Raw genomic sequence first — 25,184 nt, 5'->3', positions numbered from 1 at the left:
ATCCAAAAACTAACTTTTAAAATTATTGTACAGTTATAACAAAAAGAACAGCAAGCCTACATAAGCTTGGGAATGAAAACTTATTATGTAGGGTCATACAACTTAGCCAGTGGCAGCAGAAGTACCTGGGTGTGCTGGAGACAACTCCTGCCTCTCCATCTTTCTTTTACACAGGAATCCCCTAAAGAGCTTAATGAAATGCAGATTCTGGTTCAGCAGGTCTGCAATGAACCTGAATTTGTGCAATTTTAACAAACTCCCAGTTGCTGCAATGCTGCTGGTCCAGGGTCTGCAGTGTGGGGAACAAGTCGCTATATCAGGCCATGCACAGCAGCCAGCATACTTTTCTGCAGCAATGGGAGTGCCATTAACCCAGGAAGTTGGTCAATGCAAGTCCAACTTCTGTTCTACTGGGTTAAGAATCCCATCATGTAAGTGAGGAAGCTAAGCACAGAGAAGCTCAATGATTTACAAAATGGGCAAATGCACAGTGGACGAGCAAGAATTCAGACATGGGCCTATTTGGCTCCAAAGCCCATACTCTTTCCACTTCACATCTAAGAGAGCCAAAAGCAGAGCACCGAAGGGCCCAGGCATCCACAGAGGGACCTGGAGGAAGTGGATGGCAACCCTGCCCAAACCACTCAGAGAAAACAGCAAAGGGAGAAAGCAGGCTCCAGGGCAATAGCTTTGACTTGCTGGCCGTCTTTAATCATTATAAGAAAAAGACTTCATATTATCTTCTTCTATTTATGTATTGTCACAAAAACTTTGGGCTTGCAGAATTCGTATTGCTTTTTAATTATTTTTATCACCACCATTTCCTCTAACATTCTGGTGTTTGTCAAGTGATTTGAAACTGAAATTAACTTACTGGCGCTCTGTTATTTGGGAAAATGATCAGAAACAAAGCACAAGTATAAAATTGGGCTAAGTACAGTGATATTAGTGCCTCCATCATTCCCTAGGAGAAAGGTTGTTCCAGAAATAGAAAGTATTGCTATTTTTTTAACCAGGCTGATCATATGAATTCATATTCAGTGCTTTATTATACTGAAAACTGCGCATGACTTCTTTGGATCTTTGGCTCAATAATCACTTTGATGTTTTATTTATTGATGCAAAAAGTACTTTCCTTTCAAGTTTGTTATCTCTCATTTCAATGGAATTTTTCAAAGTATTAAGAAACTAGCTCCACAGTACTGTCTACCCAGTTTTAAATTGGCACAAGATTCTAGTGTTACGAGTGCCCCTGGGTGTTTCCTGCCATTTAGTTTCAAGCTAATAAGGAAATGCAGAGGTTGGCTAGAATTTGCTATGAATACTGTAGATAGACATTTGTGCTGGAACGCACTCAAAGAAGGTTGAGAGAATGCATTTTATCATACCAGGCACTTTGTTTTTTTGCTCATTGAAATGATTTGTGTTTGGAAATCAGAGCTATTTTTCGTCTTTGGCCAAATCTTTCATGAAGTCTGAACTTCCATGTTTATGAAATCCATCTGTGACATCATTGAGTGGTTTTCACAGTGAAAAAGTAATTGTCAAGGAAGACAATATAAAATGTAATATATTTTTGGGAAAATGTTTATTCCAGTCTCTCACCCATTCTTTTAAATACCGTTACTTGGGTTTTGTTTGTTTGTTTCGTTTTTGCTATTGAGTGTAGGAATTTTTTATATATCTTATTTATGAATCCCTTATCTGATGAATGGTTGCCAGATATTTTCCCATTCTGCAGGTTGCTTCTTCACTGTGCTCATTGTTTCCTTCACTGTGCAGAAGCTTTTTAGTTTGATGTGGTCCCACTTGTTTATTTTTGCTTTTGTTGCCTATGCTTTTAGTGTCATGTCCATGAAATCATCGTCAAGGCCAGTGTCATGAAGCTTTCACCTATGTTTTCTTCTATGAATTTTATGGTTTCAGGTTGTATTTTCAAGTCTTTAATCTACATTGAGTTCATCTTTGTATATTGTGTGAGATAAAAGTCCCAATTTATTCTTTTGTATGTTGATATCCAGTTTTCCCAAAATTATGTATTGGTGAAGCTATCTTTTCCCTGTGTTTATTCTTGGTAGCTCTGTAGAAAAGTGGTTGACTTTTCTACAAATATGTGGTCTGTTTCTGGCTTCTCTATTCTGTTCCATTGGTCTACACATGTCTATGTCTTCATGTCAGTACCATGGTGTTCTGATTACTGTGGCTTTGTAATATATTTTGAAGTCGGAAAAAATGATGCCTCTAGATTTGTTCTTCTTTTTCAATATGTTTTGATTATTTGGGGCTTTTTCATATAAATGTTAGGTTTGTTTCTTTCTATTTCTGTAAAAGCTGTGATTGGGATGTTGATAGGGACTGAATTGAATCTGTAGATCACTTTGGGTAGTATGGACATTATAACAATATTATGCCTTTCATTCCATGAGTAAGTAATATCTTTTTATTTAGTTGTGTCTTTTTTCCTTCATAAATGTTTCGTAGTTTTCATTGTATAAGTCTTTCCTCCTTAGTTAAGTTTATTCCTAGAATAAAAAGCCAACCTACAGAAGGAGAGAAAATATTTTCAAGCCCTATATCTGATATACAGATACATAAGAAACTCCTAAAACTCAATAGCAAAAAATCCTAATAACCCAATTAAAAAGTGGGTAAAATACTTGAATAAACATTTCTCTAAAGAAGACATGCAAATGGCCAACAGGAATATGAAAAGATGCTCCACGTTACTAATCATCAGGGAAATGCAAATCAAAACCACAATGAGATATTACCTCACATCTGCTAAGATGGCCATTATTAAAAAAAAGAGATAGCAAGTGCTGGAGAAAATGTGGAGAAATTGGAGCTCCTTTGCAAGACTGGAAGAAATGTAAAATGGTGCAACCACTATAAAAAACAGGATGGAGATTCTTCAAAAAATTAAAAATAGAACTATCATATTACCCAGAAATCCCACTACTGGGTATATATCCAGAAAAACTGAAATCAGATCTTGAAGAGATATTTGTATTCCCCCTTTCATTCTAGTATTCAATATGTAAGATATGGCATCAATATGTAAGATATTGTCCATCAGTGGATGAATGGATAAAGAAAATGTGATCTACACACACAATGCAATATTTTTCAGCCCTAAAAAAGAAGAAAATCTTGTGTATGTGACAACATGGACAAACCTGGAGGACATTATGTTAGGTGAAATAAGCCAGTCACAGAAGTACAAATACTGTGTTTTTCACTTATATGAGGAATCCAAAATAGCCAAACTCATAGAAATAGTGAAATGGTGGCTTCCAGGGGCTGGGGTGGAGGTACTGTTCAGAGGGTATAAAGTTTTGTTATACAAGATGAGTAGGTTCCAGAGATCTGCTGTACAGCATGGTGTCTATAATTAACAACACTGTCTTGTGTACTTTTAAGTATCTATTAAAAGTGTAGATCTCATGTGAAGTAATCTATTAAAAGTGTAGATCTCATGTGTTCTTACTGCAATAAAAAAGATGTCTTTTTAAAAACACACTAAATGTCTTGTCATTGAACTTTTCACATTGAAAATAAGAGTATTGATTAGTTCAAGGTCATAGTGACTCTATACATCATTTTTGGGAAGATTAATAGGAAATGGAGACACATAGAAAACAGCTTGGGATAAAAATATGAAATTTAATCTGTATTATCAGATATACAGTCTGCCACTAGAATAGAGAGTGAAGTTTCTATAATGTGGAAAATATTTTTCATCAAACTTTTCCATGTGGAACCTGGGCAGTTCAGCTTGTTGTGTGGCATCACCTCTTCTCTACTGTCCATTTCTCTTGCCCAGTAGCTGACCTGTCTACAGGTTAACAGGGTTTGTAAGTGCAGGAGAGGTGACTTGGGGTGGAGACATGCACCAGAAGATTGCATTTGCTGAAGAAGGATTTTGCTACTTATGAAATGAAACACATCCTCAGAAAGGCTGGCACCAAATTTGAAGCAGGAAGTCCTCATCTGAAAAAAGTGATTCTAGCTTATATTCACTTGTTCCCTCTAATAAAATCAGATATGCTACAAAGAGAGAAACTCAAACTCAAGAGTCCCTCATCAAAAGGGATAAATGAAGATTATTTACAAAAGTAGGGACCACCAATTTAGAAAAATCAACTAGAGCTACTGCAGTTCTCTAGAGCCAGTAACAGTGGGAACCAAAATATCCAAGACCTGAAGGGGCAAAGGAGGAAGTGGCTGCTAGTAACCTAGACAGGGAGGTCTTGTGGAGAGAGCTGTGTGATGGGAGTAGGCACCTCTACCCTCTCCTCCTGCCAGGGATCACCCATCTATACCCTGTTAGCTGAATCCAGTTAGAAGGCAGAAGGCAAGGGAGCCCGCTGCTATAGTCAGTGTGGGGAAGGAGGATGGGAAGGGGTGGAGAGGAGAACTGGAGGGACCAGTAGGAGATACCTTCATAACTTACTATGGAGAGCGTCTCCTGGATTTTCCTCAGAGCCTATTCTGCTGAGCTTTGCCTCCCTTTCTGAGCACTTCATCCTCAAAATGTCAGCAAGCCTGCATATTTGAAGTGACCAGACCATGACCCAGCTCACAGCACTGCCTTGCAGATGGAAGCAATGGCTGGATGTTTGACTTGGGTGCAAACACTGGGAGAAGTTATGGAGGGTTTGAGTAAGTGATGACTAGGCAATAGATACTTTTATTAACCATTTGCAAATGTGGCTTTATGCAGAAGGTGGGATGGGTCAGGGCCGATATGAGAGTAGTGTGCTAGAACATTTCACGAAAGTACACTGGTGGCCCAGAAGAGTGCAGACGTGAAAGAGTACACACTTCTACCCACAGGATCCCTCACACAACTGTGTGTCCACAACACACATTTATTTGAGGAGCTTCATTAAGGACATTAGGTATCTCTCCAGCTTGACCTGAGATGTTCAAATATTTGTCACTTGAAATGGAAAATCAAGTGTGTGTGCATGTGTGCAGGAACTCCCCTTGAAGGCACCTTCCCTCACTGGCCTGGAGACCTTGGGCCAGGAGAGATCTGGAAGGAATTGTTCTTGGACTGGCTGAGGAGCTGAGGGTCACTCAAACCTGAGAATGTTTGAAAGGTGAAATCGCCCACCTGCTGTAGGAGGGCACCCAGTGTTCTTGCTGGACAGTTTCTGGGAGGAAACAGTTTCCCCTGACTTTGCTCAGCCTGGATCAAGGGACTGAGATTGGTGATTCTTACTCATACTGAAAAGCAGAGTCTGAGGCCCTGCTGATCTCTACTTTTTCTCTCCCCAAGTCCGGAGCCAGACCAGAGGCTTTGTAAGCGTCACTGAGTCCACATGTTCTGGAGGGGTCAGCGGTGGAGGCCTTAAAAATAAAAAGCTGGCTGTGAGCGGTGGCTCACGCCTGTAATCCCCCCACTTTGGGAGGCCAAGGCAGGTGGATCACGAGGTCAGGAGATCGAGACCATCCTGGCTAACATGTTGAAAGCACGTCTCTACCAAAGCTAGTTGGGCATGGTGGCGGGTGCCTGTAGTCCCAGCTACTTGGGAGGCTGAGGCAGGAGAATGGCGTGAACCCAGGAGGCGGAGCTTGCAGTGAGCGGAGATTGCACCACAGCATTTCAGCTGGAGCGACTGAGCAAGATTCCATCTCAAAAAAAAAAAAACAAAAAACTGTTGGGACGAGAACATGGAAAGTCATAACCAGATTTTTCAGTAAGAATTTAAAACTGTAAAGTATCTTGCTGTAGGAAGTTGTTATGAAAATTAATCAAGTATGCTTGTATGGAACAAGACCGTATGATTTAGTGTGCATTCGAGAAATGACTGTTGTTGTTGTTTTTGAGAAAGCCAGGCTAAAATTCTGGGGCAAAAAAAAAAAAGAAGAGCTAAATCAATGCTCTTTGGCTTCTTAACCCTTAACCTCAGAAAGCTCCACTTTTATCATCTATAACATGAAATTAATGATACCTTGTCAGTTGGTTGAAGTTTCCAAGGCATTCAAGGCTATATTCATTAGCCTTATTTTAGTAAATATTTTAACAGCTGGCCAGATTTGTTGGGCTATGTAATCCAGAGCATGTAGTGAAGAAGAATTGTTTTGTCCATTGACGAAATACTTACGCAACTGCAAGAGGAAAAGACTTTCATGTCGACAATGGATAAAGGTGTCAGCTGGAGGTGGGATGCTGGCTGCTTCTCTTCCTACATAAATGACAGAGAATGCTGTGAAGAATAGTATTGCCTTTTAATGGGCTCTAGTACTTGCATTGCTGTGCTCTCCATTTGATATTAGGAAGAAAATACTTCTAAAAGTTGTGCAAAAGCTGTGCAAATGACTGTCAGGACAAACCAGCCCCATGTTTTACTAAGGTGCCTTTCACGTTTGTCGGGCACGGAACAGCAGCAGTGTGGGTAGAGAGCTATCTCTTTACAGTTCTGTCTCTCAGACTGCCTACCCAGTCTTACCCTGCCAAACTGCTTACTTCTGATATAACGGGGTATTCCCTCTTCTGCATTAGAACCCGTAGGAGACTATAGGCTCTTCTAAGGGACTTTAAAAAATGCTATGAGTTAAGGATCCTATGAGGCTAATGAACTATTTTCTTTCATATAGGTAATGCTGGAATCTAGATATAAAACAGCTTCATTTCCTAAATGAGTTGGAGGATAAAACTTCAACACGCAACAGATATCTCAGTTTTTCCCTCTAAATAAACTGATCTCATGGCAGATGTATAACCCTACTCCTAGCCTGTGAGAATCTGGACTGTTTTATTGAGGAGACAGAAAGATGTTCTGTACGTGAGCTCTCTTAGTAGATAGTGGTCCTCACTAGTTTGCTATCATCTTGATTTTCTGAAGGTCAAAGTCTCTTAATTGTCTTGCATATGTAGCCTCATCAGCTACAGAAAGAAGACTTAGGCCTCAAATGCCTAAAGCCCTTGGAAAATACAATTTCCAACCTTCTGGAAGTTTCTCCTCTGCCTTTCATTTCACTTGAGAAGAAGCAACTTACTAAGAAAAAGGCTGGAGCAACTCCTTAGAGGCCGGCAAGAGTGCCAATCCTTCCTCCAGCTCAGGAAGACAAGACTTTGATCAACAGTTTCAGAGGCTGAGGCTGCAAAGCACAGCAGTCTGTGCCCACAAACTCTCTTGTGCTTCTGAATTCTAGTGTAACAGCGGCATGAAATTCATTACATGAAGAGGGGGTGGAAATGCTCACGGAGTATTTCAGAGGCCGTAGGCTATGGAGGTGGTTGTTCCATAGACATCAGAAACAAAGCGACCGAGCTGAGCCTGTGGAAACCATGGCCTTATTCTTGGAATGGGAGGTGAGGGTCACACACTGCCACCTGCTTTCAACAGCAACTGTGCACTGGAGTAAAGGAGGTGCATGTGCGTCCAGTTTCACAGCTTGGGTGGCATCAGGTAGGTCTCTCTTGACTAGGTATGACTATATAAAGTGCATTGTGTCAATTTGATCACATCTCAGCCGATGGAGAGGTTGAAGGCCATACTTCCCTAACTTTTTTTCCAAGACAGTGTTACTTCTGCCTACTCAAACACTAGGAAAATGGAATTGTGACCAAACAGGAGCCCAATTTTATATTTAGAGATTGTTGACCCAAGCCAGGAACACTCAGGAGCAGTCTTAGATTTGGGGATTTGAAGAATTTAATTCTTTTCTTTAGGACATGTGATTCTCTTACTGGTAAGAAAAGAACGCTTGGCATTTTCTCATAAATCTAGACATTGGTGGGAAACATTGATCCAAACTGCATTTGTTCTTGATGCAGATATTTCCATGAAAGATGTTTGGACTCATGAAAGCTCAGATGTCGGCCAGGTGTGTTGGCTCACGCCTGTAATCCCAGCACTTTGGGAGGCCGAGGCGGGCGGATCACGAGGTCAGGAGATCAAGACCATCCTGGCTAACACGGTGAAACCCTGTCTCTACTGAAAATACAAAAAATTAGCCGGGCGTGGTGGCGGGTGCCTGTAGTCCCAGCTACTTGGGAGGCTGAGGCAGGAGAATGGCATGAACCCGGGAGGTGGAGCTTGCAGTGAGCCGAAATTGCACTACTGCACTCCAACCCGGGAGATAGAGACTCTGTTTAAAAAAAAACAAAAAAAACAGAAAGAAAGCTCAGATGTCTCAAGAAAGCCAGAGAAGGCTGTGTGCGGTAGGGAAGGTCTCTGCGTGTGAGTGGACCCACTCTCTCCCTGTCCCCAGGCTCTCTGGCATTTTCCTTTGAGGACAGTGTCCCGCAATGCCTAATTAGATGCTGTCTGCTGACTTCGGTATCCCATTGCTGTGTTCCTAGTTTGTTTTCCAAGGATTGGATGTACCATGTTAAGACAAAACATTGCAATGTTAAAACACAACACCGTTGTGAAGATCATCTTTGTTTTCAGAATATATTTTAAGAGTTAGTGGAATAGAGAATGGCTTGTTTGTTATCAGTAAAGCTCTTCCTTCACCCAGAAACCACAAGAGCCTGACAGTCAAGTCGTTCCCACAGGTGCGTGTGGTCCCTATCAGGGATGTGTTGGGCTGCCAGCCTCCCTGCCAGGCCCTTCGTGGTGGTGTGCTGAGTTACCGTAGCATGCCCCCACGGGATCAGACAACAGTTGCGGACTGCTACGATGACGTCACCTGGAGATGGCAGACCTGAGCGTGATGTGTGATCCTGCTCTCTGACACCGGAACTTGTCGTGTCTGAGCAAACGGACCTTTAGTTCTGTACCAGCTATAGTCAGGCGGCCAGGAATTTCCTTTTGAGCCCCAGGTCAACTTGGATGGCATGAAGTAGAAGTCTAAATGACACCCAGATTTTACTATTGCCCAAAGAACAGCTTTCCGACCTGGCCCTCATCAGCCTGCTCCCTAGGGGAGGAAGCCTGGTCCCAGCAGGTCTTATTCGCTCTTTGCCACCTTCCCTGAATCTGGTATTCCCAGGTAGAACGACCTGCTCCTAACTGAGGGGGAGGCTGGCCAGCACTGATTGCATGCTGTGTACTTTAAGCTTGTGATGGAATATTTAAGGGCCAGACACGCCTTCATCAGATAGAGCGCCATGGTCTCGAGTTAACATTTCTGACACTCAAACCTGAACGGCTCTTAGAGGTCAATCACTGTTTCTTGGAGGTGATGGGAAATCCCGTAATGTGGAGATCATTGTGGGACATGGGGGAGTTTAGAGTCTTATTTGTGCTAACATGACACAACCAAGATAAGACGGAGTGTACGTGGGTGAGATGGCATCAGGCAGAAAGCTAAGGTGCGGGTGACCCGTGAGTAAATTCTATTGTTTCTTGTTGGTAAGGATTTATGTTGTATCAGAAAGTGGTAAGACCACATGAATTTCATATCATCCTTAAGAAATATATATATGTACATACATTGTATACATGTTAATATCTATATATTTGCGTATATGTATATGTGTGTATATGTAGCATATTTTTAAGAAGCGCAAAGAGCTGAGTCTAGGGGAGTGCCTGTGAACTGAATTGTGGTAAGTTACTGAGGTATTCTTCAGCAGTGAATACAGTTTTTCACATGATTTTATTATGTCTTTTTTTTTTTTTTTTTTGAGACGGTGTCTCGCTCTGTCACCCAGGCTGGAGTGCAGTGGCCGGATCTCAGCTCACTGCAAGCTCCGCCTCCCGGGTTCACACCATTCTCCTGCCTCAGCCTCCCGAGTACCTGGGACTACAGGCGCCCGCCACCTCGCCCGGCTAGTTTTTTGTATTTTTTAGTAGAGACGGGGTTTCACTGTGTTAGCCAGGATGGTCTCGATCTCCTGACCTCGTGATCCACCCGTCTCGGCCTCCCAAAGTGCTGGGATTACAGGCTTGAGCCACCGCGCTCGGCCTATTATGTCTTTTAAAGATAGTATCAGTATTAAATAGATCCACAGATAAAATGTATTTGTGAGAGTATTTTGACATCTTTGTTTATTGAACTTGGTAGACATTTACATTAGTATTTTCATTTTGAATAAGCCCCCTCAGTCTGCACCACAACTTAAAATATATTCTAAATATAAAGCACTTTGGTACTCTATGAGGTCATTGTAACTTAATGCCACACCGAATGCTGCAGTATTTCATAAAGTTAATTCTTAAATACCAGGATGGCTCTGCGCCGTGATCATGGTTTCCATGTTTGCTTTTGTTCCATCTGGCTTTCGGTTACTCCCGTTTCCCCCCCTCAGTCTCTGTGAACGGTAACACTTGGTGCTGGATAGCACCATCCGCGATACTCCAAAGGAGTGGGCAGACATGCACTCCTGCGCCCTCCTAATGTCCCTGCGAAGAAGCGCACTGGCCCGAAACCGCCAGCACAGAGTCACATCAGCGGCAGGAAAGACACTGAGTGGGTCAGTGTGTGCAACGATAGGATGGCTTCACACAAAGACTTGGCTGCATGCCAAATCAGGGTCTGATGGAGCAAGCCCCCAGGGCAGACCATGCCCACTGCACTCTCTGAGCAGCTAAAGTTCTGTCGCTACAGGTTCATCTTAGAAGGTGGCATGAATACTAGAGTGCAGCTTCCTCTGCCTGCCCCTAACAAGACAGTGTGAGTCAGGGGTCAGGTCCCCCAGGAAGAGGAAACTGCAATGAACGGGCACTTTCTCTATCATGTGTGTGGCGTGTGCCACTCTGCAGCCACCCCTGTGTCACTGCTCCTGTGTAACGGGATTGATGTTCTATTTTCCCAGTGATCCTGTCTACTGAGAGGGCTGGGAAGCCACATGCCTCCTACAACAACCAGAAGCCAACAAGCAAGCCTCCTCTCTCCACAAGGTAAGACAAATGATGTAAAAATAGGTTAAATTACTTCGAAACTTTAATTACAGATATTTTTCCACGCAACATTTCTGAAATGAAAGCTTTGATTCTCCCCTTTTTTTGCATAAAGGCTACGAAGGTGGTTTAGCCAGACCGTACACCTTTTTGTATATACATATCTACACCTGTGTCTCTTCTTTATTAATAAAAGGTGTCTTGATCACAGTCCCAAACCAACTCTGCATTGGATTCCAGCATATAAAACTCAGAGAGTGAAACAATTTCAAAGGAAGACAGACTGCAACCACAGGAAAATGGCAGGAAAAACTGTAGCTTGATAGTTGTTTCTTCTAAGTTTAACTCAGAAATATAATAATAATTAAGAGAAAAAAATAAGAGGGCCTTAGCTTTCATCCCTGCTACCAAACACGCTCGTCCAAAACTCTCGGCTGTCTTAAAGTGCAATTACTGTTGTGAAGTTGCTCAGGGCAGGGATCAGGCTGGACGGAGTTCAAAGCAGAAACTTCAAACGCTCTCTGCTGTCCATGACTCAGGGGCGGGGAGGGAGGGAGAGGAGAAAAAGAAGGACAGTTCTCTGGCATTCGAGTGCATCAAAAGAATCAATGTCTTTTCTTTCGGTAAAGAAAATCTGTCAATAGTAAGGAATCCTGGTTTGGAAAAATACAACTTTCTAAAACTTCTATCTGCGGATGTTCCAATGCAGCAGAGTGACAAGGCAGGCGAGTGCAGCCAGCAGCAGGGGCCAGGGGTGCCTCGCAGGGGCCCGGCCATACAGGCGGCTTCCACTGTCTTCTGCGAGGTCCTCTGCCCTCGGCGAAGAGGAGGCACACTGGACCAAGGGCATCTGGTAGGACGTGGCTCTCTTCTCTGGCCTGTCTGGACTCGACCCGTCGCTGGGCCTCTGGCCATTGAACAGCAGATAGCGCCCCCGGGCATCCTGTTCCATTTTGAAGATCTCGTACTCCGTGTGAGGTAGTTTGATGCCCAGGGCCACGCAGCCATTGGTGTGGGTCACATCCTGCTGGATGCCTACCTGCCAGGAGCCCTCGGCCCCACACTCATTCCCGTTGAAGACGTTGAGCAGTGAGGCTGTGGCTGCATCCATGGGGGTGACCTTCATGTGATTCACTGCAAAGGAGAGAGGAGAGTTCCATGACTCCGGGGAGTAGGCCTGGGATCCGGAAAACCACCCAGAAAACACTGGCCACACTCTAACGAGACAACGCTTCTTTTCCAAAAACAGTCCCACCTACAGACCCACCCGTCTGACTGCAGCAGCCGTCAAAGCACTGTCAGGCGGGGAAGAGTTCAACCTGTTGATCTGGGTGGCAGTAACACCGATAGGCTGCAGGTGTGGCCACGCGACACAGACCATCTGGTGTAGAAACACTGAGCCCGGAATACAGCTGGGAGCGCCTGCAGGCAAGAAATACAACTACAGCTCGGAGTGCTCCTAAGGAGTTTTATTTGGTGATGCTGACTCCTTGGGATTGAAAAAAATACTCAACAAAGGCTGGAATTTTGCTGTTATCAAAAGGTTTTCGGGTTTCTAACAGTTTTGGTGTCAAACACCTATTCTAGTTGGCATTCTCACACATTCCCACGGGCCCATACATCAGGCATCTAAAATAAGTTAGGCTGCAAGCAAGACAAATGTGAGTAAATAAATTAAATACAAATCCCAGCTTTGGTGGAGAATTGCTTCTGAAGGTCCCTCCAGGGGGCCACTTCCGTGTATAACGTGATGAGCTTCGGGGTGGAGTCACGTAAAGATCGCTTGCTCTCAATGAAGTTTCTCAAAGGGCCTGTATTCCTGGAGCAAACCTGGCTACCCAAAAGGAGAGCTAAAGTCTTCCAGGACTTTCTGGGTTAACAGAAACATTTTATAGCAATGGGACTGAACCCTGGAATGCCATCCTGGAGGAGTCACCTGGGATCGAGGCTGTCCCTCTTTATTTGGCATGATATGGCCGACACCATTTTACAAAGATGCTCAAACTTAAAAAAAAAAAAAAAGCAACCTTCTAAAAATAGCAACCACAAGTCCCGCTTTGTTGCTGGCAGCCTGGTGTAGCTCCTCCCTCCCCTCCTCATTTAGTGATAAGGACACAGCCTGAACCTTCCCACAGATGCTCCCACCTCCAAGCAGGTGACAACCTCTCCGTTACACGACAAGCTCAGGGTTGGAAAGGGCAGCTCTGAGCACCCGAGGTGTCACTAATACCTCTTTCCTGCCCGCTCGAGAAAGCACCGTGGCACGCAAGCAAATGCAGCGTTATTGAGGGGAATAACACTGGAATCCGCCAGAGTTGTGTACAAAAAACACAAAGTGCAGACTTGAGATTGCTTTTTTTGTTTTTTACAGACGGGGTCTTGCTCTGTTGCCCAGGCTGGAGTACAGTGGCACGATCATGTCTCACTGCAGCCTCAACTTCCCGGGCTCATGCGATCCTCCTAGCTCAGCCTCCAGAATAGCTGGGACTACAGGCACATGCCACCACATCCTGCTAATTTATTTTATTTTTTATAGAGTTAGGGCCTCACTCTGTTGCCCAGGCTGGTTTCAAACTGCTGGCCTCATGAGATCCTCCTGCCTTGGTTTCCTAAAGCGTTGGGATTACAGGCATGAGCCTCCGCACCTGGCCAGAGATTTCATTCCCAGTAACATCCTCCCTGGACTGGCAACTTCCCACATGCAGCGGAGTGGACGCCTCCCGCACTCAGGCCTGCAAGCGGAGGCTGTCCACCTGATCCACTTTGAGCAGGGAGAAACTCAGAGGGTGCTGGGAGGGACTGAAGCAGAAATGGCTCCCCGATTTCTTTCCTAGGAACTCAGGCAGAAAAGAGGTCCCTTCCCTCAGCTCTGCCTCCACAAAAACGTCACAGGGCCGTGTATCGGCTGTGATACTGGGACTCGAGATGGGAATCCTACCTTTGAACACGAACTCCGTGCCTCCCATGACCCTGGAGGAGAGCACGCCGCGGCTGTAGCGGCCCCGGGCATAGATGGAGAAGGTGGGGTGCTTGCACACCGGGTCTGAGTAGTGGTAGTAGTGGCCCTCCCAGGTGTTGTTGTTGTCATGGAAGATGAAGTGGCGGGTGAGGAAGAGGACTTCGGGGCGCACCTCGCAGCGCTGGCTCACCCACTCCCCGTGCAGGCCGATGGTCAGGTCTGCCTTCGGGGGCAGGATGGGAGGGTGGTGCTCGTCTGACCGATAGATGATCCGACAGGCGATGCAGGCGTGGTCATGGTTCTGAAGCCAAGAAACAAACACACTCAGAGACCTCTGTCTTCCCAAGGGAGCAGTGCACATGTGCTTCTGGCAAATGGGGTCTCACCAGGTACCAGGTCACCATCACTGACAACCTCGACACCAAGAACCAACTGGAATCATGCTCCGGGCACAGACAGAGGTGAGAGTGATGTGTGCCTGTGTACTCAAAGTGCACACGTGTTTGCCTGACAGTACAGACCTACGCAGGCATTTCAGATGTGATGTGGCCTCTTTAGAATCCTATTAAGTTTTCAGACCCCATGCACTGGACACTTGATTTCAAAAAGAAATGATGGCAGCACCTCACACCCATTAGGATGGCTACTATCAAAAAATGCTATCAAAAAAATCACAAGTTGGCAAGGATGTGAAGAAATTGGAACCCTTACACACAGCTGATGAGAATGCAGAACGGTCCAGCCACTATGGAAATCAGTAAGGTGGTTCCTCAAACAAACAAACAACAAAAATGAAACAGAATTATATGACCCAGCAATCTCACTTCTGGGTATGCACCCAAAAGAGTTGAAAGCAGGGATGTGAATAGCTATTTGCACACCTATGTTCACATCAGGGTTATTTACAATAACCAAAAGGTAGAAGCACCCCACGTGTTCACTGACAGATGAATGGATCAACAAAATGCGGTCTATCCATACAATGAAATACCCTTCAGCCTTAGAAAGGCAGGAAGTTCTGACACCTGCTACAATAGGGATGAACCTTGGGGACATCGTGGTCAGCGAAATAAGCCAGACACAAAAGGAGACTGTATGATGTCACTTATATGAGGTTCCCAGAGTGATCAAATTCATAGAGACAGAAAGTGGAACGGTGGTAGCAGGGGCTGGAAGTGGGGGGGCAAGTTGTGGTTTAATGAATAGAGGTTCAGTCTGGGAAGATGAAAAAGTGCTGGAGATGGAAGGTGGTGATGGTTGCATAATAACGTGAATGCCCTCAGTGCCACAGAACCGCACACTTAAAACTGGCTAAATGATACGTTTTACATTATGTGTATTTTACCACAATTAAAATTTATTTTAATAAAAAAAGTTAGGAGACACAAAGAAAAAAAAAAAGGCCAGCACTCCACCAGCTGTGGATGAATGGAGTTGTGTAGGAAAGGCAAGGTCCTTTAGAAGAGGGAATGGAGGAGGCGGCCTGCAAGAAGGGAGAGCTGGAGGCCGCGGGGCAGCAAGCACACCCACACATTGCTCTCTCTCCGGGTCTGCCCGCCTCCGGGTTCAGAAGGTTTCCGTGTTCCTCCTCCTGCTTTCTCAGCTTAAAGCAAGACAGCCACAGCTCTGACCTTCCAGAAGACCCTGTAATGCCTAGTCTATTTTATCACAGGAACACAGCAGGGAACAAGGGCTGTTCGTGGCACAGACAGTCCTCTCTGGTGAGGGGTGCACACGTCAGAGATGCTGGAAGTCAGGGCACAGGGTGCTTGAACACAGTGCCAGTGCCTCGCTGTCTCACCAAGGTCTCCAGACACCTCTGAGCCCGGGCTGCCTCCTGCACCTGGATCATCCCTCCGCTATTCTCCTCCCACCCAGGGGGTGCAAAGCTGGCAGGCTAGCAGAGCGCTGACCACTAGCAGCACGTGCCAAGCGGATCAGGCTGTGGTGGGGAGATAGAAGTGGGTAGCTCAGTGTTCTGGGGACGGCTGGGCCACCCCAGCCCCATGCTCCCATGCTATCAGTTCATGGCCTCACATCTGCCCTGCGGCCAAGGCTGAGGGCTGCCCACTGACTGCGCAGGCACACACTTATTCTCTAGCAGTTCTTTAAAGTTGGAGACCTCAATCACCAGGGTCTTTGGGTTTACAGCCCTCACTCAACATGTGATTTCCTTGTGGCGGCTGTTTGGTCTCTCCGAGAGGGCAGGAGGAACGCTCTCCCCGGAGAACAGCTGTGCTCGCTAACTTGCGCTGCTGCTGTGTGCGTTAAACGGGCATGGAGTTGCACTTCACGTGAGAGAATGTTTCCTTTGCTAACGTGGTTTGTGGCTTGTAGACGATTGGATCAAATAGCTCCAGCATTGAGATGAAGGCCAAGTCCTGGGCGTCCCCAGGCTCTACGTGCATTTGTTGGCCTGCGGTTTCCTACAGAGGGCTTTGGGGCACACGGAGAAACTGCCTGCAACCTGTGCTCAGCAGCGAGCTGCCCTCTGCAAGCTACAGGAGAAATAGAAAGAATTCCTGCATGAGGCCCGTTAGCCCAGTGGTTAATTACGTGACAGAAAGATGGCTCCGCCCAGTTCCTAGGGGCCGAGGCCGGAAAGATGGCTCCGCCCAGTTCCTAGGGGCCGAGGCCAGCCCCGGCCGCTTCACAGTTGGTGATTTTGGGCAAGTTATTTATTTCTCTCCATTTCAACTTCCTCATTTATACAATGGTGATCATGACACTTACTTGCATAACTGCTGCAAGAAATGAACAGCAGATTAAGGTGGTTCCCACTCAGCGTACCCACTTGGTGTGAACATTACATAAAGGCCTATCTGCCACCCTACGTGCCACTGTCTTTCAAATGCACCTGAAGGTGAAGAAAATACAAACTGAGTTAAAAGAAAGCATCACTGAGTACGGTAGGTTAGGCTTTATGTTTCCTTAGTCAACTACTATGGGGTAAAGGTTCTAGATTTGTCACCTAAACAAGGGTTCTGATATTCAAAACCCAGGATGGAAAGTTAATATGACACAGTGTGCCCAGCCCAGGGCTCCTGCATAAGTGCTGGAACTGTCACCATTGAAATCAGGCCTGCGGTCCTGGTGTGGGGACCAGTGACACGCCCTCTGACATTGGCTCGGAGCTTGGATTCAAATCACGAAAGCTTCACAGACAGGAAGGTCGTGTTTTCCTGTGATGCCTGTTGTCAGAGACACAGGCTGTGCGGAAGCCGGACCCTGGCCCAGCACCACCTACAGCTGAGCCCAGCACATGCTGAAATAAGAGAGGCCACTTGGAGCACTCGTTCCATCAGGGTAAGAAGCATGGGGTCAGATCTTCCCCAATCAGCCGGGAGAAGCTGTGCACTCCTACCATTTGCAGCTCATCGCTGGTAGCGGCTATCCCCTCCGCCTGGGCAGGTCCCCAAAGCCTAGCTGGCAGCCCCGCTTCCCTACACCACCCCCAACCTCCACCTCCCCTCTGTGCCATTCCCACAACTTGGTTTGCCATCTGTAATTTGGGAATTTAAAAACATCAGTTGTCGACTCCTTCATTTCTGGTCACTCTAAGGAGGTGAGTCTCAATTCCTGAAAAGATTTAATTCCTCAAATACCAGGATTAGTTCAGGAGGAGCTCAGAGAGCGTCTAAGTTGGGGGTGGGAGAGAGAAAGGAAATAAGGGATGTTAGTTCTTGCAAGAGATGCTTCTGGGACGATGTCGAGGAGCAACGGCCCTTTGGCTCAGACAAGGAAAAGGCTCGGGGGACGGGAGGGGGCCCTGCTGTTGCCCCGGCTGTTCGAGAATGGGTGTTTTCAGGGCTGCTTTCCTTTAGGAATAATGAGGCCGGGGTCCTGAGCTCCAAGACGAGGGCCCCGTGGGACTTGGTCACCAGGAAAATGACGGTCCTGGGCTGAAGTGTTGCTGTTCCACAGCAGAGAAAAGCAGGCCAGGCAGGGTTTTGTTTGTTTGTTTTGTGGGGGGCACAGGCTCAGGGAGGCTTGTTTTCCACAGGTGGGCCTGAGAATTTAGGGAGGGTGCAGGGAGTGGGAGAAACCTGGTTCTTGGGTATGGTGTTGCCAAATCCCTAAACTAGATGCTTGTGTGTGTGTGTGTGTGTGTGTGTGTGTGTGTGTGTAAAATACCTAACATAGAATTTGCCATCTTAGCCATTTTAAATTATATTCACACTGTTGTGCGGCTACCCCTGGAACCTTTTCATCTTTCCCAGCCGAAAATCTGCACCCAGTAAACACTAACGCCCCATTCTCCCTCCTGGCCCTGGAAACCCCCATTCTCCTTTCTGTCTATGGATTTGACTCTTAGAGAGGCCTCATCTGAGGGGAACTATCACTATTTGTCTTTTTGTATCTGGCCTATTTCACTTAGTATAAGCTCCTCAAGTTTTATCAATGTAAAATGTGTCAGAATTTCCATCCTTTTGAGGCTGATATTCCTTGTATGAATATTCCACATTTTGTTGATTTATTCATGTCGATGGACATTTAGGTTGCTTCCATCTCTCGGCTACTGTGATTGATGCTGCCAGGACCAAAGGTGTCTTTATGTTTGTTCAAGTCCTTGCTTTTAATTCTTTTGGGTATGTACCCAGAAGGAGAACAGCTGGATCAATTTGGTAATTCTATGTTTAATTTTTGGGGGGAACCACCGTACCATTTTCTGGAGTGGATGAATCATTTTACATCTCCATCAGTAATGTATAAAGTTCCATTTTCTCCACATCCTTCCCAATGCTGAATATTTTCTGGTTTTGATTGTTTTGTATTTTGTAATAGCCATCCCAATGGGTAAGTTGATATCTCATTGTGGTTTTAATTTATATTTTCCGTTGCCAATTTAAAATTTTTTTTTTATTTTTTGGTTGTTGTCTAGTTACCCTTTTTTTTTTTTTCTTTTTTTGAGACACGGTCTCACTCTGTTGGAGGTGGGAGAGAGAAAGCCTGGGGATTGCCCAAGCTGGAGTGCAGTGATGTGATCTCGGATCACTGCAACCTTCACCTCCCAGGCTCAAGCAATCCTCCCACCTCAGGCTCCTGAGTAGCTGGGTCTACAGGTGTGCACCACCATGACTGGATAATTTTTGTTTTTTTGTACTTTTTGTAGAGACGCGGTTCCACCAATGTTGCCCAGGCTGGTCTCAAACTCCTGAGCTCAGGGTAATCTGTCTGCCTCAGCGTCCCCAAGTGCTGGGACAACTCTTTAGGTGCCATGAAGAAACCAAAGTTATCATAACAAGTGGAGTTGTTTCTGGCCTTTGTGGACACTGTCAACAAGGGGGCAGTTTTAGCCACTGTTGAATAAGGAGATCCCTCTGTACTGTAACAAACTTTAAAAATATAATTTATGCTCCTAATTCTCATAATCTTTGGCCTGAATAAAAAATAGAGACCTACAGGCACAACTACAGAGAAGCAGAAATTAAAGCCTGTATATTGTATTGGTTCTAAAGTTTCTCTTTTCTGAGATGTTTTTCGGAAACAGTATTCTTCCAAGATGGATACGTGGAAAGAGAATTACATATGCAGTTTTTAAACATGATGAGTGATTGGTACTGTGGAATATCATTTGCTCTGTAAAATTATTCCCTCTTTCTTGGGGATCCATGTTCCAAGACATGACTCTCATTTGAGAAGTGTCCTCTCCCAGGCTCACCAACTTGGCTTCCACGGCACCCCCTTTCCCTGAACCTTAGAAAGGGCTGTTTAAAGCCAGAGCTTCTGTACACAGAAGATTTGAAGGTTAAAGCAGAGGAACCAGAAAGTGTTTCCTTGTTGCTATTCTTTATACACACTATAAAAAGCGTCCATCAGAAAAGGGAAGGGAGAAAAAAGATCCTATGCAAATAATCTCTGGAAAAAAAATTAAGCTTATTCTATAAAAATGCGAAAGAAGCTTATACTTTGTAAATGAGCCATGTTCTAGGCAAAGAGTGGGGTTCTGCCCACTCTGCTCTCTGATTCCTGCTTAGCTGCAGGTAACAAGTTAAATAACTACAGCGAGCGTTCACAGGGTATTCGAGTCTCGTCGGCTAAAGTACAGCATCTCCTTAGACTTTACAACCTCCCAGGAGACCACGGCAGACGAGGCAACCAAGGCACCTGGAGAGAAACAGTCAGATGACTTTACAAACCCAAAGCGGAGCCAGGATAGTAATTTGGTCTTAGGAGTTGCTGAGTGCTGCCTCCTGGCCAGAGTTGCCTCACAGGCTGCAAAGAACAGACATTTCCCCAGCAAGGACTCCAGCCCAGGAAAAGGTCTTCTCCGGCCAATGACTGATGGGGATACTCCAGGCTTTCTCTGTTCCCTGCCAATATTTATTTCTGGAGAGGTGGTTCGTCAACATTTGCTGACAGTATCCGCTTGTTTTCGCCATCTTCCCAGAATGGAAGAATTTACTTGATGTGATCTTGTTGTGAACAGATCAACTACGGAAGCAGGCTGCATGAAACACAAGTCTTCAAAAGCACTGTTCCTTGAGCTAAAAGTTTTGTTCAAGAAGGAGGAAAAATGGGAGTAGATGATGGAAACTTCCTTTCCTAGGGTTTTGTTCCCTGGGATAAAAAGCACACGAATGTTTCTCACAAAGAAACCTGCAGCGGCCAATGGCCCACATTGAAAGCTTTCTTTGTAACTGTGATGTGCCGAGTATTTGATTAAATTTCTGCTGTAGATAACCCTGCAGGTACATCCTTCTCGGGTCTTCTCTATTATGAGTTCTTTGAGGCCAAGACCAAGTGTTCTGTCTTTGTCGTATTTCCCACGACCATCCAGGAGAGAACTGCACAGGGCTTTCGGCTAACAGGCAAATGGAGAGAAAGCTGGCATTGGATATGTAAAGAGTTAAATGGAGTAGCTAGCATTCATCACAAATGATGGGCCCCCACCTCCCTTGTGGGAGGGAACTCAGGGTGCTTTTCAGATCTGGGATTCTAGGAGTTTGTGAACTCGGGCTCATTTTGATCAACTAAAGATAGCATGATGATGCCACTTTCAGAAGGAAGTGGGTGAAGAGCTGTGGCTTTCGGTACAGACTGCCCAGGCAGGCTTGCTGTCTATCCCACTGCAATACACTGAATGTTTGTGTCCCCTCAAAATCCATGTTAAAATCCTTACCACCAATGTGAGGAAATTAGGAGGTGGGGTCTGTGGGGGGTGACTAGGTCACGAGGATGCAGCCCTTAAGAAGGGGATTAGTGCCCTTGTAAAAGAGGCTGAGAGTTATCCAGTTGTCTTGCTGCCACATGAGGATACAGGGGGAGGATACAGCAGTCTGCAACCTGGGAGAGCCCTGACCGGGATTCCATTCTCCCACTCTGCTGGTGCCTTGATCTTGACCCTCCAACATCCAGAACTGTGAGAAGTGAGTGGCTGTCCCCAGTCCATGCTGCTTCACTATGGCAGCCCGGATGGACTGAAGCACCTGCCGCCCAGCACCTGATCCCCGCAGGTGAGGGCAGCTCCCTCAGTGTACAGACCCCGTGCAGCTGCCAGGATCCTGCCATCCCTGCCAGGATGCAGGCACCTCTGTGGGGCCAGGGGAACTCAGAGAGCCTCAGGGAGGCTGCACAGCCACCTGGGGCCTGTTACCACCATCCAGGGATGGGCCTGGGCCAGGAGGATGAGGGAGAAAAGGAGAAATCAGGCTGCCAATTCCTGGGCCTGTAGTTGGCTACGAAGCAGAGGGGAGCAAAACTCAACTGAACACTTCTGCGTCCTGGAGTTCAGCAGGGGCAGCTGATAAGTCCTCAGGAGCAACATTAACCTTCTGGAAATGGGCTTCCAAGGCAGCTTAGAATCTGAGACGTGAGCTCACAAAGTCCTTTTCTGTTTTAGTTAACATTAGAATCACGAAAAAGACGATTTTGCCTCCACCTTCTTATACATACACATGACCGCTGACCCAGCAGCTGGGGAAAAAGGACCCTAAGAAGATGGTTCTTTAAGAGAAAAGACTTCAAGAGTGGTTTCCAAAAAGAATTTTCATTTATTTTTACTTGTTTCTTTCTTCCACTCCTATGCATTTTGATTCATTTAAATAATTAAAGTAGACTTATTAAATCTGCTGTAAATCCACTGGGCACTCCTGGCTGGTCCATCCTCTTCCTTTCTCCCCTTGGGGCTCAGCAAACTCTCCCTGGAGTAGGGACCTCATGCGTAGTTTTTAAATGGCCAATTTCCTGCTTTTGCAGGCTTTCCTCATGTCCTCTGAGCTTTCTTGCCTTTTAAGGGATAAAATGTTTACCACTTGCATTGTCCCTGACAACAAATATTTCCTGGTCCTCTAACTCCTTAAATAAAGCAACCTTGCATGCCTGTTTATCTGCTGAAATACTCGAGTCAAGAAATATAATGAGCTGTTTCTGCAATAAAAGTGTATATCAGCAGCCTTGTAGCCCAGCAATTGTGACACTGCATACCTCGGCCCAGATGAAATGTCCACAAAAGCAACCCCTTCAGGGTCAAGACCCCCTCAACGGATCCCAGTTGCCAGCTCCGTTTTTTTTAATAGAATTGTGCAACATTTGCTGCCTTATAGGAAACGCGTGGCTCCAGGGAGCAGTCAGTTTTCGTCTAGGGTCCTCCTTCCTGTAAGACTAGTTCTTGAAACTGTCTTAGGTCACGACTTCTTGAACTTCTGGTCGTCCACCACCTCCTTCATCTCCCATCACCTCTGCAAATCCACACCAGCAGAAAGAGAAGTGGCATGGAATTCTTCCACAAGCACTTGGCTCCTTCTACACACCAGAGACGCGGTCGCCCACCCACCCAGGAGCCACACCAAGCACATGCTCAGGGAGACGTCCCTCCATGCCGGCTCCTGCAGCTGGGCTGAAAAGTCCAGGCCCCAAGACCACCTGACTCAACATCCCCATGGTGTCACTGATATCAGGAAGCCGCACAGGTCACACATCCTCTAAAAAGCCTCTGAGAGGCAAGCTACCTCAAAAACATAAGCTGGCTCACAGCCTAGCGGCTCCTAAAGAATTTGAGAGAGAGAGCGCAGCATGCTGTTGTCCTGCAGTGCTCAGGTACTCCCAAAGTCCGGTGCTTTTCTTCCTCCCGTGTGTGGCTCCCCTGCTGTACATGTGCTGGGATTGAGTATTTCAGATGCACGGCCTGGGGAAGGCTGTCTCGTTTTCAGACAGCCCCTTTGATTTACGATCCTGTGGTTAAATCAGTGCAGGATTTTGGAGAAAGACCAATTCCATTTGCTTACGAGTCTGATCCTGAGGCTCTGGCATCTCTAACGACCCTGGCAATCATTTGCTTTTAATTACCATTTGATTCCATCCCTGAAAGAATGAGCCTGGCTTCTACCCCTCCAACTGCATGGTTCTGAAGAATCTCGGCAGAGGGTTATGGCTGCTCTGATGCTAAACTTGATTCAGGCAAAGCATCTTCTTTCAGGATTACTTTAGGCTGTCTTGACTTTTTTATAATGAAGAGTAGCCAATTCCATCCTGAACGAACCCTCCCAGCACACCTGAATCTCTTCAAACATCACTTATTTGCCAAAGGACTCTGGACCTCACAGCAAAGCTGTATAAAGCTTAGAAAAACAAGTTGACTTAAAGTTTCTATTTTTACACGGTGTCCTGTTTCTAGAGGGGCTGAGACTCGTGGTTTGAAACTCAATTTAGCATTTAAACTAATTTTCAGCTCGGTCTCTATGGACCAGCAATTAGGGAAGGAGAAGAGTTCAAAGAAGAAGGTTTCAGCCTCTCCTGGGCAGGCGTGTGCGGTCTTTGAAGACGCTCTCCCAGCCTTTCTTCCTGTCTCCGCCGGGCGACGACCTGCTGTGGCTGGGCCCGTGTGGGCACACAGTGCCCAGTCTTTCTGGTGCCCGGGTCTGGAAAGACACCAATGGCTGAGTCCATTTTGTTCCTTCTCACAGCTGTCCTGGGGAAGGATCTGAAAACTTCCTGAAGACTCCGCTGCACACTGCAGGCCAAGAGGTACAAGGCGAGAGACAAGAGAAGAATGGACCCTTTCAGCTCCCGGAGCCACTCGGCCTTCCACTGACCCCCCAGCCATCTCGCGAGGCAGCCGGGCTGGCTCAGGAAGCCTGGGTCCGCCTCCCAGCTGGGCTGCCACCTGCATCTGTGGCCACAGCATTCCTCTGGGTCTGGGAGTGGTCGCTGGCTTTTTTTTTTTTTTTTAATCTAAATTTTCCATGATGACTGTGCTTAGGTAATAGAAGATCACAGCACAAAATGCAAGAGGAACCGAAAGTGAAGTCTCTGTCCGACCATCCCAGATAGACAGCTCTGTCTCTTCCTCTGAGGCAGTCATCAATTTCCTCCAGAAATATCTGATTCCTTTGCAGAGAGTCCCTCTTCTTCTCCTTTCATTATTAGTTGTATGCACATGGTATCATATTATTCATGCTATTTTGTAACTTCCTTTTTTCCCACTTAACAATATGTCTCGTGTAGTATCTAAGGTCCTAAAGCTCTTTCCACCTTAACTTTCTGTCATCAAGGAATCAGGCCTAGCGTTTAAAGAGTCTACTTCTTAAGAATCTGGGTAAATGTTCCCACAACTGCCTTAACAGAGCAGGGAGGAGAAAATGGGAGGAAGTGTTTTATGGCTAGGCATCGTGAAACACTTTGATGTTCCCTGGTCAGTTGTCATTGTCATTCTCATTCCTCTCTAAGCCATTGGCCTAGAAGGGCGACTTACTCTAGGTTAAGAGAGATGGAGCTTTGCGTTGGGGCCCTATCCTGATGCCCACAGGATAACCCTATTGATTCTTATATTTTTGCCATTTTACAGAAAAGGAAAACGAAGTCTCCAGTAGGTCAGGTAACTACCAGTGCCACGCGGCTGATGACAGCAGAACTGGCTTCCAGGATTGGCTGCTGCTTCTGAAGTCCACATAACCTGCCAATTTGTCCAGAAGGTGTTGAATTCTAAAAAGGTCAGCTTTACAATTGCTGTCTTTAATTCCCAGGCCAATAGTTAATCATTTTCACTTGCGGGGTGTTTTCCCTCCAGGAGCCACAGACAGGTCTGCTGAGGGGCACGGACGGGACTGAAGTGTCCCCTCCTGGAGTACCCCCGGGCGCCAGCCTTAGCAATGCTGGCTGGGCTTTCAGACTCCATCTGCGGAGCCACACCCCGGAGGGCAACGGAGTAGAGAGGCAGGTAAGAAAATAAACATGATTATGGTTGATGTTTCCCCAAGTGCTAAAAAAGCAAAAGAGATCAGAGGCCACGCAGGTGCATGAAGGTGAGGAAAAGAAACTAGAACCCGAGTGGGTGCAAAAGACTAACCCAAGGTCAAGTTTGGAGCCTCCAGCCCAGCCGATGCCGGCACAGCAAGTTCCCTGGCCGCACCTGCCTCCTCACTCAGACCTCGCACTCAGACCTTGCACTCCCTGTGCTTTTTGGTGTTTTGCGGCTCCTT

At 46.1% G+C, this 25,184-nt stretch overlaps 1 protein-coding gene and 1 long non-coding RNA gene across 8 annotated transcripts in view; one reads left to right on the top strand and one right to left on the bottom strand.

Moving 5' to 3' along the window:
- Positions 1 to 25,184, top strand: part of LOC103222777 (uncharacterized) — a 57,021-nt gene that overhangs the window by 26,887 nt on the left and 4,950 nt on the right. For 3 of the 6 annotated variants that reach the window (XR_005234848.2, XR_005234846.2, XR_493577.3), the window contains exons 1-3: positions 10,708 to 10,805; positions 24,551 to 24,695; positions 24,773 to 24,922. This is a non-coding gene — a long non-coding RNA (uncharacterized lncRNA). Of the gene's footprint in view, positions 1 to 10,707; positions 10,806 to 24,550; positions 24,696 to 24,772; positions 24,923 to 25,184 lie in introns of those variants that run through there. The other 3 variants (XR_012089351.1, XR_005234847.2, XR_012089352.1) reach the window with 2 other exon arrangements.
- APCDD1 (APC down-regulated 1) overlaps positions 9,923 to 25,184 on the bottom strand; it is a 35,062-nt gene continuing 19,800 nt past the window's right edge. For both annotated transcript variants that reach the window (XM_007974675.3, XM_007974674.3), the window contains 2 exons: positions 13,744 to 14,065; positions 9,923 to 11,939 (listed from right to left, as the gene is read on the bottom strand). In XM_007974675.3, coding sequence (XP_007972866.1) covers positions 11,491 to 11,939; positions 13,744 to 14,065 — 771 coding nt within the window. In that variant the 3' untranslated portion in view covers positions 9,923 to 11,490. The remainder of the gene's footprint in view (positions 11,940 to 13,743; positions 14,066 to 25,184) is intronic.

This window comes from Chlorocebus sabaeus, chromosome 18, assembly GCF_047675955.1.
Source record: "Chlorocebus sabaeus isolate Y175 chromosome 18, mChlSab1.0.hap1, whole genome shotgun sequence".
Classification (NCBI taxonomy): Eukaryota; Metazoa; Chordata; class Mammalia; order Primates; family Cercopithecidae; genus Chlorocebus; species Chlorocebus sabaeus.
The sequence above is the reverse complement of the archived record's forward strand: the minus strand, read 5'-3'. Positions and strand labels throughout refer to the sequence as shown.